Source organism: Mastigoproctus giganteus, chromosome 7 (assembly GCF_048544385.1).
Source record: "Mastigoproctus giganteus isolate SK-2022 chromosome 7, ASM4854438v1, whole genome shotgun sequence".
NCBI lineage: Eukaryota > Metazoa > Arthropoda > Arachnida > Uropygi > Thelyphonidae > Mastigoproctus > Mastigoproctus giganteus.
In genome coordinates this window covers 61,862,193-61,877,365 of record NC_143581.1, presented here as the reverse complement: position 1 = coordinate 61,877,365, position 15,173 = coordinate 61,862,193, and the positions used below count along the sequence as shown (strand labels likewise).

Genomic DNA, 15,173 nt, shown 5'->3' with positions numbered 1-15,173 from the left:
ATCAAGAAGCGTGTACGACACACGCTACTCCTTCCCACCTGGCTATGGAGGCGCCCAGCGCCACCGTCAACGACCATTATGGCTGTTACAAAAAAGGAACATGCTCTTTTAGTAAAACTGTTCTACCAGAATAATAGTAACACTAATGCAGCACTATGTGAATATCGGAAGCATAAAGGATGATGTCAGTGGGGCTTCAAAAACTAATAAAGAAATAAATTTGAAGTGACCGGAGAGTTAGATGTAATTTCAGGCAGGGGACAATCACGCATCGGAACAGAGGTAGTGGATGAAGTGGCAGTTGCAGTGGTCAGAATGCAAAACACTACCAATCAGTACAGAGGTGTGTCAAAGACTTGCACCTTCCTTGGTCTACTGTACTTAAAGTGCTTCGAATACTTTTACGCTGGTTACCGTATAATATTCACGTAATGCAAGAACTAGTCTTGTGATCAGCAGCAACGAATAGATTTCGCTCAACGATTTCTGGCTCGTATGGAACTTGATGATATATGGGCTCAAATGATCTTGTTGTCTGATGGAGCACATTTCGCTCTTCATGGGGTGTAAATGCACAAACCTGACGAATATTGAAACTTCTCGTCCATCTGCTGTGCATGAAAGACCACTACAAAGTCTATACATTACAGTATGGCGTGGATTCACAGCAGAGTTTATAATCAGACCATTTTTCTTTGAAAAGTCTACACCCCATGGCTCTGTAAGGTGTATAGTAACTAGTGCACGGTACTGTGCTCTTCTAAGAGATGACATTACTCCCGCTCTGCAAGAAAGGAAATGATTGGAGACTGTAGTACATGTATTCATGCAAGATGGTGCCACTCCCCATGTTGGTCGACAAGTGCGGGAAGAAGGAACTGCTCCATTCAACATTTGGAAATGATCGCATAATTTCTAGAGACGTACCGCAGTTCTGGCCAGCCCCATCAGCAGATCTCAATCCCTGTAATTTCTGGCTATGGGGATACTTGAAAGACAGAGTTTACTGTGACAGCATACAGATGTTTGTTGATTTGAAAGCAAGCATTAAACAGCATGTAGCCAATGTACCCAGCGAGATGTACCTAACACTGTTGCACATAGTCCTCTTGTTTTCAGAATGTTATCTCAAGTGAAGGAAAGCATGTAGAACAGTATCTGTAGATTTCTAAGTTCCGATATTAAAATCTAATCCCAAGTTAAGTATTCCAGCTCATGTTTACAGTGACAATTTCTCCCCTGGTGGTAGAAATTTAAACTATTTTTTTTCCCTTTTACAAATCACTTCCCCATACCCTAAATGACATACCCCCTGATTTTCACAGTGCTATCTCTAACCGTTTTGACACCAGGGTCTCCTGAATGGGGAAATTTATTTTATAACCACCTGATATATATGAATAGGAACTCCCTGACTTATGGAAATTCGACTTTATGTAAGTTTTTGCTGGCCGGTGCAAACTTAAAAAAATCATGGAAATGTATTTTGCATCCCCTAGGAAAAAATGGAGGTATCGTGAAAATATACTAATGTGATCCCACCGACACATTTTTTTTTTCTATTTCATTCCAAGTCCTTGGAAGTTAAATTTTACTATATTACTAAGCTATTTATCTCTGTAAAAGGCCATATTTATAATGGAAATTGCACTAGTCTTTCATTGTTATCATATGTTCCTGTTATAAGAATCAATTTTGAATGGCTTTGTGATATTTTTCTAAAGCACGTTTCTGGAGGTCACGACCTTAAAACAATTTGCACTTTCTGGTTTATTGGGCTTTTCTGTTAGTACATATAATTATAAACGGGTAATAAACTCGATCTGATTGCATGTGCGATAATACTGATAACAGCAGTTGTGCGTTTTTATGCTATTATGGTGAAATGTGTTTCCCTTCACTGAAATCTTCAATCATATAAGAAACAAATTTTCAGAAACTTCTCTTCATTCCTATTTACATATTACGATGAAGGGAAAGCAACCAACTAATGAAAAGTCAAGTGGTGGTGGCAGTGCCAGAAAACGAAACAAAAATGATTAACAAGTACGAAGCAGGATAAAGTTTGTCATATATTGCAAAGGAATTAGGTCTCGCTGCTTCGACGGTGAATACTATTTTAAGGAACAGTGACAGTATAAAAGAACATGTTAAAAGATCAACAGTGATCACAAAACAGCGTTCAGGTGCTATATCGAAGATGGAACAGCTGTTAATAATATGGATGGAAAATCAGATTCAGAAGTAAGTGCCCCTGAGTCTAATGACCATTCAAGCAAAAGCAACAATTATTTATAAAGATATTAAGGAAGGATAAGAATGGCAAACCCCAACCAATGGGTGGGTTAATAGGTTCGAGCATCTCGCTGGTTTCCACAACGGTAAAGTATGAGCTGAAGTTGCTAGTGCCGATCCTGCGGCTGCAGAGACATTTTGTGATGTGTTGGAAAAAATTATTGAAGGCGGCTATTCAACGCAGCAGATTTTTAACATTGACGAGACTGCTCTGTATTGGAAAAAAATGCTGGATCGAACATACATTGCCAAAGTGGAAAATACAATGTCAAGTTGCTAATGCAGTGATCTGGAGATTACAGATTAAAACCACTGCCTGTGTACCATTCTGGAACTCCTTGTGCATTTAAGGGCATCGATAAACCCACCCTACCCTTGCATTTCCGATCGAACCAGAGAGCATGGATAACAATATCTCTCTTTGAGGATTGGTTTAAATGCTGCTTCATTCCTGAGGTTGAAAAATATTGTAACGACGATGTTCTTTTTAAGATTTTACTTCTATTAGATAATGCTCCTGGACCCTATCCAAATAGATGATTTCAATTCGAACATGAGTCATTTCTACCGCCAAACACGACTTCACTCATCCAACCTATGGATCAGGGTGTTATTTCGAATTTAAAAGCATACTATTTATGCACAACATTTGCTCTGGCATTGTCTGCAGTAGACGAAAAAAATTTTACATTAAGGGAAATTTTACAATATTTACCACACCATCTTAAACATTAATAAGGCCTGGGCATGCCCCATTTAAACAAAAGTTGTTTAAATGGGACATGGAAGAAAATATGCCCATGGCACGTAAAAGGCTTCGAAGGATTTGAAAAAGACGAATCATATGAAGAGGTTACCAATAAGATTGTAAAGGTTGCAGAGCTACTTCAGTTGGAGGTTGAGGCCAAAGACGTGGAGGAAGAGAAGGAATTATCTAACTAAGAACTTATTGACTTGCAGGCAGCGATAGTGGAAGAAGAAAATGCTGACGAAGCTCAAGATGAACCAAGACACTTCATCACCAGAGAGTGTGGCATTTCATGAAATTGCATTAGCAATCGCGAGGTTTGAGAAGATGGATCCCCAAAACGAATGAGTCTTAAAAGTTAAGAGGGGTGAATGATATGGTTGCTTGCTACAAAGAAATCTACAATGAAAAGAAAAAAAGCCATCGTCCAGCTATCCATTAATATATCTTTCGTAAGGTTGAGTGGCCGACCCCTTCTAAATCTCCACAGCCCTCAACTTCCGCAGCGGTGTACTTATCAGCTGAAGACATCAATTCTGGCAACAATGCTCAAGAGGTAAAACTTACTGACGTTATGCCTGTCTTCTCTCTTTTTCTATAATTTTTAAATTGCAAGCTTTTGTAATTTTTCCTGCTCACGAGATGAAAAAATTGAATAAATACAATAAATAATTCTATATACATGTTCGTCGAACATTTCTTTTTTGATTCAATCAATTCAGCGAGCACAGTTGCAAGTGCTGCACAAGCATGAGGGAAATTCTGACTTGCGTAGCATTCCGCTGAACGCAACCCTTATGCAAGTCATGGAGTTCCTGTGTATATGTACAATATGGAATAAGTACCGAAAAAAAAGTGAAGAAAACAAATAAATAAACAAGAATTAAAGTAGGAAAGGAAGGAGAGTGGGAATATGTATCTAAAAAAATTTGAAAACATTAAATATAAGGCAAATATAGGTAAGTTATAAGCCAATAGATAATAAATATAGACTGACACCACCCAACCATGCCAAGGACAAAAAGGTGTGAAATATTATAAATGTAATAAAATAAACCAACCACAAAAGAAAACTAGATATACAAAGCAAGGAACAAATAATACATGCAATAATTGTCTGTTATTCCTGATCTAGGTGCCACTACCAAAAGTTAGTTGCAAGTGAGAATGGGGGGAAGAATGGCATGAAAAGAAGTCTTCGATAGCCACTACACAGCAAGCTCAAGTCAGGTGGTGATAAAAAAAAAAATATATCGATCAGTTTTTATTTCGGCATACCCATGTAGGTCAGAGGAATTCACATCTAAGTATTTTGACAAGAATACAATCATTAACAATATTTAGCAGTAATGTGAGCTTGAACCATGGTGAACTGCTGCAGTTACATTCTAATCACTTGGCAATATCAACCTTCACTATAGTATTGGATGGTCTGTTGATAATGAAAATTGAAAGTTTTTAAATATATTTACACAATAACTGTTACCAGAGCACCAAAGAAATACAAATTAAAAATGTATAAGAGATGTTAAATTGCAGGACACTCCCCAACTTTGATCATCATGCACGTGAATTAAGCTCATAACATCTTTGAATATTATCAGTTAAAAAAATTGTTTGCTGTATTGATGTTGAATAAGAAAGTAATTACAAAGTACTCTCTACGTAACTTTAATTTTGTGCCATCCTTACAAAAGTTGTATACAGGGTGTCTCAAAAATATTGGTACAAATGTTTAGGGGAGGTAGGTAACATCTAAAGGAATGTGAATCGCATAGGAACCCATAACCAGAAATGTCACCATAAGTTGGTACACGGCACTGTTCATCAGTTCGCGAGAGGGAAAATTTCTGGTTTACTCATTCAAGAAGTAGTCGCTGCACGAAGAGCATGTATCCATATACAAACTGTGAGCTGGCAGATATGCACCTAATGTATGGATTAGCAGAAGGCCACACAGTGTGTGCCCCCATGCGGCACAACATCTCTTTGCAATAAATGTGTGGGCAAGTATGGTCGGTGACTGCTTAGTCGGCCCATATCTGTTACCATCCCGCATGATCTCCGCTAAATATCGGATCTTTCTTGAACAAGTTCTACCAGGGTTACTTGACGATGTTCCAACAAATGTTGGACGCAACATTTGGTTTCAACACGATGGGGCTCCTGCCCATTATGGAAGGTGTGTTCGTGACCATTTGAACAGGCGTTTTGGGTGTCAATGGATTAGCCGTGGTGGACCCTTCGCCTGGCCCCCACGCTCACCTGATTTATCGAGCCTTGATTTCTTTCTGTGGGGAACCCTCAAATCTATCGTGTATGAATCGCCTGTGGAGACGGAAATGGATCTCGTGGCGAGACTCGTCTGCGCTGCTGCTGCTACTGCCAAAGAAACTCCAGGTGTGTTCGACCGTGTCCGCCAATCCATGCTGCGTCGGTGTCACGTATGCATCGTGTCTCATGGTGGAACCTTCGAGCATCTGTTGTAACATCATGAAATGCATCCATCTTGTACGATGTTCTTGTAACAATGGAGTCATTGTTAATATTATGTCAAATAAATGTTTGCCACTAATTACTATCTTGTGCCTCTGCTACTACTTTCCTGTGACGTTTCCGGTTATGGGTTCCTATGTGATTCACATTCCTTTAGATGTTACCTACTTCCCCTAAATGTTTGTACCAATATTTTTGAGACACACTGTATAATTGGTTGGGCTGTTATTCTTCATCACATTCCTTCAACCATTAAGGTTGATTCTGTAAATAATGCTGTTAATAGTTTAGAACTGTGCTGAACTATCAACAGTCTATTGTATTTTACCTAAGTCAAAAACTGTGGCACTTCTTGCAAGACAAGCCAGCAATCATAGAGCAACAAATTGGCAGTTCAGCCTCACAGCTGCCAGATTAATCTGTAAAAATACTAGTCACATCGTGGTGACCATGTTTTTCAGTCTGTCGAATAACTTACAGAGGACCAGAGCCATACTAAATTTCTATTTAATGTACCTTATAGAAATAGACTGATTTACACCTCTACTTGAGATTGTTGGATTTTTGTTTTCACTCTTAAATGGGACTAAAACACCTTTCTAAATGTGTGCCAGTGGTTAATCAACTATACTAGTATAGGGGTGTATCATTCATGTACACCTTGGTTATTTTGAACTGCGATAAGTGAGCTGATTATTCATTATTAAGATTCTTGTGTTATATTGTCAAATGCGTTGTATCACTATCAATAATTTACAGGTATTGACTGTTTTCTAGTTAGAATTTTTTTCGTGGGGCTTGTGTACTATGATAGTAACAATTTCTGAACTGTTACTATATGTATATTTTAAAGTTAGTTTGATTATTAATCTATAATACAGGAAAACCTTGCAGTTTGCAACTTTGCCATTCATTGTTTGCTTATTTGCTGTCAATTTTCAAGGTCCTATTTTCTGTATCACAGGCAGCTGCTTTGACTATTCTTTACTTCTTTTCTTTGATCAGATGCTCAATCCTTCACCAAATTAGCCTTGCTTAATGATGATTAGTTATGTGCACCCACAGGTGCACATAACTGAACTGATGTTTGATATAGAAATGCCTGTAAACAAATCACTTGGCATAATCTTATTCCCTTTTACAGTGCCTCATGTCAGATTTGGCTGCAGGCCTGAAATGGTGAATGTGTAACTTGCTGCAACAAAAACACATTTTCCATCAGATATTTTTTTGTTTTGTAACTAAAATCTAAATTTTAGATGGTATATAACTATTTTCACCATAGGAACTGTCCATTCACACTTGGAAAATCAAGGAAATACTTCTGCACATATGGCACAAAAAGGTTTTTCTTGTATGCAGGGAGGGGATTATTTTGGAATGTGATGTCTGACTTTCATTGCTGATTGAGTTTTTAGGTACATTAAGTTAATTTGTACTATAAATTACACAATCAGATAATCTCTATTTAATGTACCTTATAGTTTAGACTGATTTATGACCTAATATCTCCCCTTTCCCCCACAAACCTTGTGGGGAAAAAGGGAAGATATCGCATTCCAATGTTCATGGACAATTTAAGGAATGCAGTTGCTGCAAGTGCATCACATTGACTGCATGTCTTGCTGTATTACATCATCCTTCTTTGCAAATATTTTTTTTTTTATAAATCTGTTATTTTAATATTTAAGGTTTATAGTTTTTAGTATGAACACATGAATTTGTGTGTATCTGTATATATATTTTATTATTATTATTATTTTTTTCATTCAAGGTGACAAGGAATGGTATCATAATATCGAGTTTCTCTTTAAACAACTTCATTTCTCTGGTTAATGAGTCCGTTCTTCACAGCCGTCCTCATAACAGAAGTATATTTTTGACGATTGGTATTCCAAGTGTTAGCTACAAGAAGCATAATTACCTCTTACAGACATTGCAGTCATTAATTGATGAATCTCTGGAAGAAGAAAGACAGAATGTAATCATAGTTGTTTTACTGGCAGATGCTGATCCTTCATTATGTCAGAAACGTGCCAAAGAAATTACTCATAATTTTCAGAAATATATTGAGTCGGGCTTCTTGCAAGTTATTCACACACTTCCTAATATTTATCCAGAATTACATAACTTAAGAAAAACTTTTCATGACTCTGAGAAGAGAATTTATTGGAGAGCTAAACAGGTTATTGATTTTGCATTTCTTTTCAGTTACTCTATGAAGATGTCAGAATACTTTTTGATTCTGGAAGATGATGTTACTGCATCATTTCGTTACATTACAGCCATTCAAGATTTTATTAGAATTCATCGTGGAGAATGGATTTCATTGGCCTTCTCAGGGTTTTTTATTATAGGTAGACTTCTTAAGTGTCAAGACCTTGAACGCCTAGTCAATTTTCTGATTTTGTTCTACAGTGAGAAACCTGTAGACCTATTGATATTGCAGTTTATTGATCTTCTAGTGCCTGACCGTAACGTAGTGACAAGAAGAGTTCCTAGTATATTTCAACATGTCGGTTATTTTTCCTCACTGGATGGTAAAATACAAAAGTTAAAGGATGATAGCTTTACAAAAGCAACACGGCAATTTCAGATTTCTAATCCATTAGCAGACCTTGCAACCACTATTCCTATTTTTGAAACTTTCTATCCAGAACTAGCATATAGTTCTGCTTATGGATATTTTTGGGGTAGTTCTCCTAAAGGAGATGATACATTTGATGTAATATTTCATTATGCAGTAGCTGTTAATAGAATATTTATTGAAACAGGCACTGATAAGTATCCAGAAGATATATTAAATTATGGCACTTTAGAAGTCAGCTCCCAATTTAGAATGATGGTTAATGACAGAAAAGCAGAGTGCCACAAGTTTGGCATAATTAGTGAATTTCACAAAGGGAAGGTAGATGTAAATATCACTGCAGATAATGTCCTGCAGTGCATTAGAATCAAAGTCTTAAAAAGTCAGAGTAACTGGCTTATTATCAAAGAAATTGCAATATTTACCTAATGGTGATAAGAGAAACAACACTCACATCATAACCCCTTCACATTAACATATTTGCAAGTAAAAAATAGGCTTACATCTAAGGCAGTGGTTTTCAACCTTTTTTTTAATAACGGCACCCCTAAGTAATTTATTTTACGTCACCCCTATTCAATCTACTCAATTTTCTGTCTGTTAGATCCGACTCTCTCTCTCTCTCTCTCTCTCTCTCTCTCTCTCTCTCTCTCTCTCTCTCTCTCTCTATATATATATATATATAATATTAAAAATATATGTTATATGATAGTTATTACAATAATATAATTATAAAAATTACATTTCATAATACAAATTATATATATACAGTATATAATAATTTTATTCTTTATACAGAGGTACTAAGTAAACATCAATTATAGATCACCACAAAATTAAAAAGATACCGTACACCTTTTTATAATGAAATAAACAGTAAGTTTAAGTAACTTAAACCTTAAGTTTGGGTTAAACTTAGGCTGCAGCACCCCAGTTGAAAACCACTGCCCTAAGGGATGATTAATTGATATTGGTTTTACTTTCTCTTAAACCATTCCAACCTCTCTTTTAAAAAATTCACTTTAGATTACACTATTTCTAAAAATATATTACCTGCTGTTTTATACTATAATGCATGCAGACAGCACTCTTAGAAATAAAGAGCTTGTTTCCATGCACTAGCTGTCTTCCCTAAGAATTGTCAACTATTAGGGATATCATAATATACAGTATAGTATAATTAAACTACATCATTTGCAATCTTCCACCCACAAGTCTTCAATAAATGCTCTGCAGGTTGAAAATAGCTAAACACGTAGAGCTGAAAATTAGTATGGACTATATTCGGGTAATGATATAAGAGAAAAAAATAATTCCATAAAGTGACAATGTATAGGAGAATTAAGCAAATTTTATTCCATTGCTTGTAAGAACTATAGGAAAAAGTGATAAAAGAAAAGAACAGCAAAAGCACAAATTCACTGAGATGTAGATTGAGACATAGTTGTCTATCACAACTTGATAGACAGAGTTATCTATCAAGTTGTGATAGACGACTTATTTTGTAGTGACTTAGAGCACGGTATACAATTCACATTTGTCTGATAATGCCAGAACAGTTGTCATGGTATTCATATAAACTTCACATTGTGCAGCAGATTATTCCAAGTGATCCACAGAAATGTTTGGATTTTAATCTTTATTTTCTGGCTAGAATAGAAGCAGACAGTGCAGATAATTAAGCTTTGGATATTCTCTAGCTTGACAAGGTGCATTTCCAATTGAATAATAATGTCAAGACTCAGATTTGTCAGATATTTGGGAAATCATACCAATGTGCCATTATTAAAATTCTGCTGTTCCATTCACTGTATGATGAATCTTTCCACATTGCTTGACTATTTATCTGTTCTAAATTTAAATTTTATATAATTAGCTGTTTTTCTGCCTAAATGTCTTCAAAATGATGCAGTTTAATTATAATCATACTGTATGTAGTTAAATTAAATTGTACACTATATTATTGAGAGTCAGAAGTGCTGTATAAAATCCCAGGGTCCTGAGCTGGATATCACATCATTCTTCTCTTTCTTGGTAATTCCCTTTTGACTCTCTCGGTAACAGGTAACTAAGGATTTTTTTTTTTTTTTTTTGGCTGGTGCAGCATAAAAGAAAAAACTTACCTTGGATAACCATAGAAATACGGCAATAGATATATTAATATATACATATAATAATAATATATATATATATATATTATTATTGGCGCCACTGTAGCCAGGTGGGCAGGAGCAGCAGTGCATAGCACATGCTTAGACAGGGGTTCGAGCCCGTGACCATCAAATACGGAAACTCAGGGAATGACCACCGCATATCCCCAGCCCGGATAAAGGGTGAGGGTTGGTGTCAGGAAGGGCATCCGGCCATAAAAATTTCATGCCAAAACAGTAAAAACGCTGATCTCATATATATATATATATATAAAATGGGAAAAAGGCGACAAAAAAAAAAAAAAATGTACATATTAATATATACATTAATATAAGGGGTGATAATTTAATTCTCAGACTGGTGCAAGATCTTTTCTTAATTGTCATCATCTGAATCTTCTGTGAATTTCTCCTTCTCGAAATGCTCTCCCATGAACTTTACACATTTTTCGTCACCGTCGTACCCATGCATTAAATGCTTCTTGCAATCCATTTTTTGAAAGACTGAAGTGCTTCCATGGTGGCTCTGCCAGCATCATTTTGTTGGATGTGAAACGCTTGCCTTTCAGAGCTTTCTTCAGACATGGAAACAGGAAGAAGTCACATGGGGTTACATCTGGTGAGTATGGGCTTGGCACACCCAGGGTCCTGAGCTGGATATCATCATTCTTCTCTTTCTTGGTGATTCCCTTTTGACTCTCTCTCTCTGGGTAACTCGGGAATTTTTTTTTGGCTGGTGCAGCATAAGCCTCAGGCTTCCTTGCACTACATAGCTAATAATAATAATAAAATCTGGTGAAAAGGGGGATGTGGCAGAAAACCTTGGCACCTATGGCAGTGATTGCTGCCTACACAACATTAGCCATATTGGGGCCTGACATTGTCTTGATGGAAAAACCACTTCACATTGGAAAGTTCGATCACACTGGGATATGATCGTCCTGCCAAAAGACTCATTACCATACGCTTTATTCATCTAAATGATTCTGATGCATTTAAGCCCCATCTGACATAATAATGAATCGCATGTTGCTGTTAAATCTGTATGTCCAACATGATACTTGCTGCAAAACGATCATCAGTGACATGCGGCTAAAAAAAACTCTTCATACTAAGTGTAGTATGCCTATTTTAGCTCAACATGTACTGGCATGCACACACAGTCTGCAGAGTGATCAGTGAGAGTGCCTGTAGCGGCAGTTATGGCAAGTTCACGTGGTAAACATAAAATTTTGCACCAGTCTGCGAATTAAACAATCAGACTATTACAAAAAGACATTACATGGGACCTGAAGAAGTTTTCACATTTAGCTATATATCATAAATACATTTAGCTATATTTTACTAGCAGTGTTGCAAAACACTGCTGTACTCTCAATTACTGAACTTTTTTTAGGTTGAATATGGGAGCTCATCTTTGGGCTAAAGAGATGGGTGGATACAATTTAAATTGATATACATTATTAAACGACTGTAAAATATCTAATGTAATGAAATTAATTCTTATCTGAAAACTTTGCTAAATACCTCAATTTAGCAAAATGAACTACTGCATGCGGGCACATATCACCAGTTTGAAAATTTGAAGTTCCTCTGCGAGTGCTAAAATTTGAATAATCAGATTGATGCCTATTTCAATATTTTCTGAACAAAACTGCGAAAAATACATTTTTTAAAATTAAAAATTCCTTTACTTGTCAGCGAGTTAATGCAAATTTAAAAACCACATGCTTCAACAAACACTGCAATTGGACAACAACTTATCAGTAATCGGAGACTTGCTGCATGAAACAGGAAGCACCCATAAATTCCAGCCAATGCAGCAATGTCACAAAGCCAGAGAGCATTACTGATTGGAGGAAAGAGTGCAACAGTAAAAATAACATATATAATATATGACATATGTTGATTGTCACGTGCATATAAAGGTTTAAGTTAGTCCTTTTTTTTTGTGTTATAACACCACTCTTCACGTTTTTGATGTTTGAAAATTAATAGCTGTTTTTAACTCAGTTTTTACACTGATTTCAGAAATGTTATTCATTTTTGATATCGCATACTGTTTTTTCACAAATCACTTAAGCTGATGTCATGGTTGTATTATTGAATGTATTAAGTTAGGAGCAAATTCTGGGAATTTTTAAATTAAATCTTCACACGTTGGCAATGCTTTCAGTCAGTTGTTTCTTGACCTTGAGAACTCCTTGCAGCAGTGTTTCTCAGTGTGAATTCAGTTTATTTTTGAGGTTATCATGTCAAACTTGTGCTGAAAATTGAGTAAAATGACTTCACACAAGTGTTTGAACAAACTGAATTTATTTTGTTATATTTGTGGAAGTTATGTAGTCCCCAAGCAAAGACAAGATAAACAGTGGGCTTCATGTAAAGTTTGTGTTAAAAAATTGAGATTTTTTGTGTTAAAGCATTGAGATTGTGGGAAAATGGTAAAAAGGTTATGCCATTTGCAAGTCCCCTTATTTGGCAGGAGCCTGTGATGACTGTCAAAATTGCTTAGTTAATGTAGAGGGATCCAATACAAAGAGTAAGAGGGGCATTGTGTATCTGCCATTAGACCAGCACCATTTGGAAATAATCTGCTATGCCCTCCATTTATATTAGAGAATGTAGCAGCAGATAGTATTGAAAGTGAAGCTTCTGAAGGTGAAACTGAAGTCTACATGCCTGAAGATATTGCGTCCAGCCCTCAACTGATTTTAGAATTAGCATTAGTTGAGGCATATAATGTAAGAACGGAAGCTTATATACAGCATTAGAAAAAAAAAAAAAAAAAACTTCCCATTTCATCCATCTGGTCACTCCAAATGTTTTTTTTTATAGCTAACTGAACAGTTGCAGAAACTATTCTCAGGTGTTCATTATGGTTCTATTCATTAATGAAAATAAGATAGTTACAGAATTTTATTTTTAACAAATTCTGATTTTAATGTAGTGCAGTTTTTTTTTTTTTTTTTTGCGAGAAGTTATTGCAAAAATTCTGCAGAAAACTGTTATAAAAAAATGTTACAATGGTGTAAAAGGGTCAAGTCAAAAAGATGGATTTCCATCATAAACTCAGACAGTTCATGGCTAAGTTAAGTTTATAGAATACAGTCCAATACAGTTTCATTTGGGTAATACTGTAAAGGCCATTGTAGGACTGCTTTATATTCATAATTTAAATAGTCATTACAATTCTTGTGTGCAAGGCCAGTGATCATCACAGCTTATGCATAATGTAACTAATCTGGCTGGACCGTAACCTTTCTCTGGGCTCCATTGGAACTTAAGTAATAATTTTGTCGCCATCATTTTTAATTTAATTTCACTACCATTAATTTCCTTTGTCAGTTTGCCCAGGTCCATTCATTTTCTGTGTGTGTGTCCAGACACAACAGTTTATTATGCAGAAGTGATGTAGATTACTACTTTAAAATTATCAGGTAAACATTACAAGTCAATTTCAAAGTTTCTCAACATCATAGGAATTAATTTCACTATTAATGTGTTAAAATATTTTTACACCAGTTTAGCAGTATGTTCAATACGTGTAATTCAATTTAAAATGTATTTAATGTAACCAATAGGAGACCTCGAATGTAGCCTAAAAAAAGTTTAGTAACTGAGAGCACTGAGCTTTGTAACTTGGTCAGGAAATTCAATAAATCAAATTTATTAATCGTGTGGTATAGTTTTTCTGTAACTTAAAAATAACCTTTTGATTTTTATTTTGAATTCTTGATAAATACACTGAAGTTTGTTAAACATTTTAATAACATAAAAAGTAGTTAATGCTGTACAACAATCAATTTGCAGATTGCCTTCCATTTTGTCACACTAGTGTTTGCCCGCTAGCAATGATTACTTCATCCCTTAAACACTCCAGAGACACTCAAACTACAGCTTGCCAAAAGATTCTGTCAGGCTCATGAAAATTTAAATTCAGGCATATCTAATAACTCATCTGCAATCTGTCTCTCTGTTTTAGTAATAGTAATAAATGATGCAAGAAAGCAAACTTATGTAACATCAACAAAAAAACTATACACTGCCCTTCCACACCCTCCAAGGATTTGTCCAGTTCTTCCTTGAATTTATTCAAACCACCCACTTTCACAGCAACAGATGGAAGCCTGTTCCAACAGTCAACCACCTGCTGGCTGAAGACAAACTTCTGTACATCTATAACGCAATCATCCTTCCTCAGCTTGAATTTATGCCCCCTCATGTGTGTAGTCTCAGCAAGAGGAAGAATGCCAGTAACAATTTAGCTTACTCAATCAATTCAAAGTCTTAAACGTCTCACTCAGATCTTCCTGCAGGTGCATAGTCTCTATATGCTATTTGCAGAACTGAAGCTTTTCTTGGTAAGAGCACCCTTTTGTTCCCTTCAACAATCTGGTTGATCTTTTTTGCATTCATTCCAGTAGAACTACATCCTTCATGAAATGCCTCCAGACTTGTATACAGCATTCAAGATGTGGTCTAACCATGACCTTATACAAAGGGATAATCATCTCCTTATTCCTTCTAGCAAAATTTCTGTATATTATTAACAAAACCCTATTAGCTGTCCTGTCTGCACTGCTCAGAGAATATCATATCTGGCTGCACAATTACTGCAAGGTCTTTTTCATTTTCAACTAATCTTAGCATAATACAAAACATTTGGTAAGTTACTCTGAGATTACAGCTTTAAAATTACCCATATGCAATATGTTGCATATGTCAATGCTAAACTTCAACTGCCATTTCTCAGAAAATCAACCTAATTTTTCTAGGTCATGTTGCAGTGGCTCATCCTGATCACTGCCATTAACCACCTTGACAACCTTTGTATCATCTGCCAACTTAGATATTAAGCCTGATATACCTTCATCAATATCATTGATAAATATAG

The 15,173-nt window shown here is 35.9% G+C and overlaps 1 protein-coding gene across 1 annotated transcript in view; it reads left to right on the top strand.

Annotated features, from left to right (window-relative positions):
- LOC150082955 (alpha-1,6-mannosyl-glycoprotein 4-beta-N-acetylglucosaminyltransferase-like) overlaps positions 1-13,044 on the top strand; it is a 41,678-nt gene extending 28,634 nt beyond the window's left edge. The window contains exons 4-6 of the mRNA XM_090378335.1: positions 7,314-8,447; positions 9,297-9,362; positions 12,854-13,044. Coding sequence (XP_090234461.1) covers positions 7,314-8,447; positions 9,297-9,362; positions 12,854-12,895 — 1,242 coding nt within the window. The 3' untranslated portion in view covers positions 12,896-13,044. The remainder of the gene's footprint in view (positions 1-7,313; positions 8,448-9,296; positions 9,363-12,853) is intronic.
- Positions 13,045-15,173: the final 2,129 nt, after the last annotated feature.